The sequence below is a fragment of the Nanorana parkeri genome, unplaced genomic scaffold (genome assembly GCF_000935625.1).
Source record: "Nanorana parkeri isolate BGI_ZX_2015 unplaced genomic scaffold, ASM93562v1 scaffold123, whole genome shotgun sequence".
In the NCBI taxonomy this organism is placed as follows: Eukaryota; Metazoa; Chordata; class Amphibia; order Anura; family Dicroglossidae; genus Nanorana; species Nanorana parkeri.
Window position 1 is genome coordinate 313826 of NW_017306391.1, and position 830 is coordinate 314655.

Sequence of the window (830 nt, forward strand, 5' to 3'; positions counted from 1 at the left end):
AGGAGATTTTGTGTTTTTCTAACTTTTTTTATTTTGTATTTTTGTTTTTTTTTAGATGCTACAACTGTGGTGGCCTTGATCATCATGCTAAAGAGTGCAATCTACCTCCACAGCCAAAAAAGTGCCATTACTGTCAAAGCATAATGCACATGGTAGCTAACTGCCCTCACAAGATGGTTCCACAGCATCCAGCAGCCGCTCAGGGAAGATACGAAGCAGAACTGCAGCCTTCCACTTCTGCTTTGCAGAGAGAAGGAGGAGGTGCTTTTGGCTATTCATCTCCATCATATTCTCAGGAGGGAAGATCAGAGCTCTCCGAACGTTCAAGCAGGTCACCGCAAGAAGCTTCCTTAAGTAAGATATCTACATCGCCTGAAGAACAAAGCAGAAAGGGGCCCTCTGTTCAAAAAAGGAAAAAAACTTAGCATTGTCTTGGCGTCTCCCTTTTAAACTGACCTTCTCTGGGAAGTTCTACCTCATACAAGTACAGGGGAAATCATTTCATTTTTCGCAACATACCTGGAATTTTAACTACTGTTTAGGAACTGTGAATTAAATCTACAAAAGGACAAATCACGTCAAGCAAACTGAACATGCAGGGTGTTATTCTCTTACCTCAATTGTGCGTGCGTATGTGTGAATTTTTTTTTTTTTTAATGTATACTCCCTGTAATTTTTCATAAAATGAGTATATTTGTGTGTGTGTATAGTCACAACAATCTGCATTCCTAGCAAACACTCCTGCTATTTATTTTTTGTGTTTTTACTATTTAGGCTCAGTGACCTCTCACCTATATATAGTATTAACATACCCAAGTTGTTGCTTTCCA

General features: G+C 39.2%; 1 protein-coding gene across 1 annotated transcript in view; it reads left to right on the plus strand.

The window, feature by feature from the left end:
- The window catches only part of LIN28B (lin-28 homolog B), a 41520-nt gene extending 41095 nt beyond the window's left edge, over positions 1-425 (plus strand). Inside the window, exon 4 of the mRNA XM_018553534.1 lies at positions 56-425. Coding sequence (XP_018409036.1) covers positions 56-425 — 370 coding nt within the window. The remainder of the gene's footprint in view (positions 1-55) is intronic.
- The last annotated feature ends 405 nt before the right edge of the window (positions 426-830 follow it).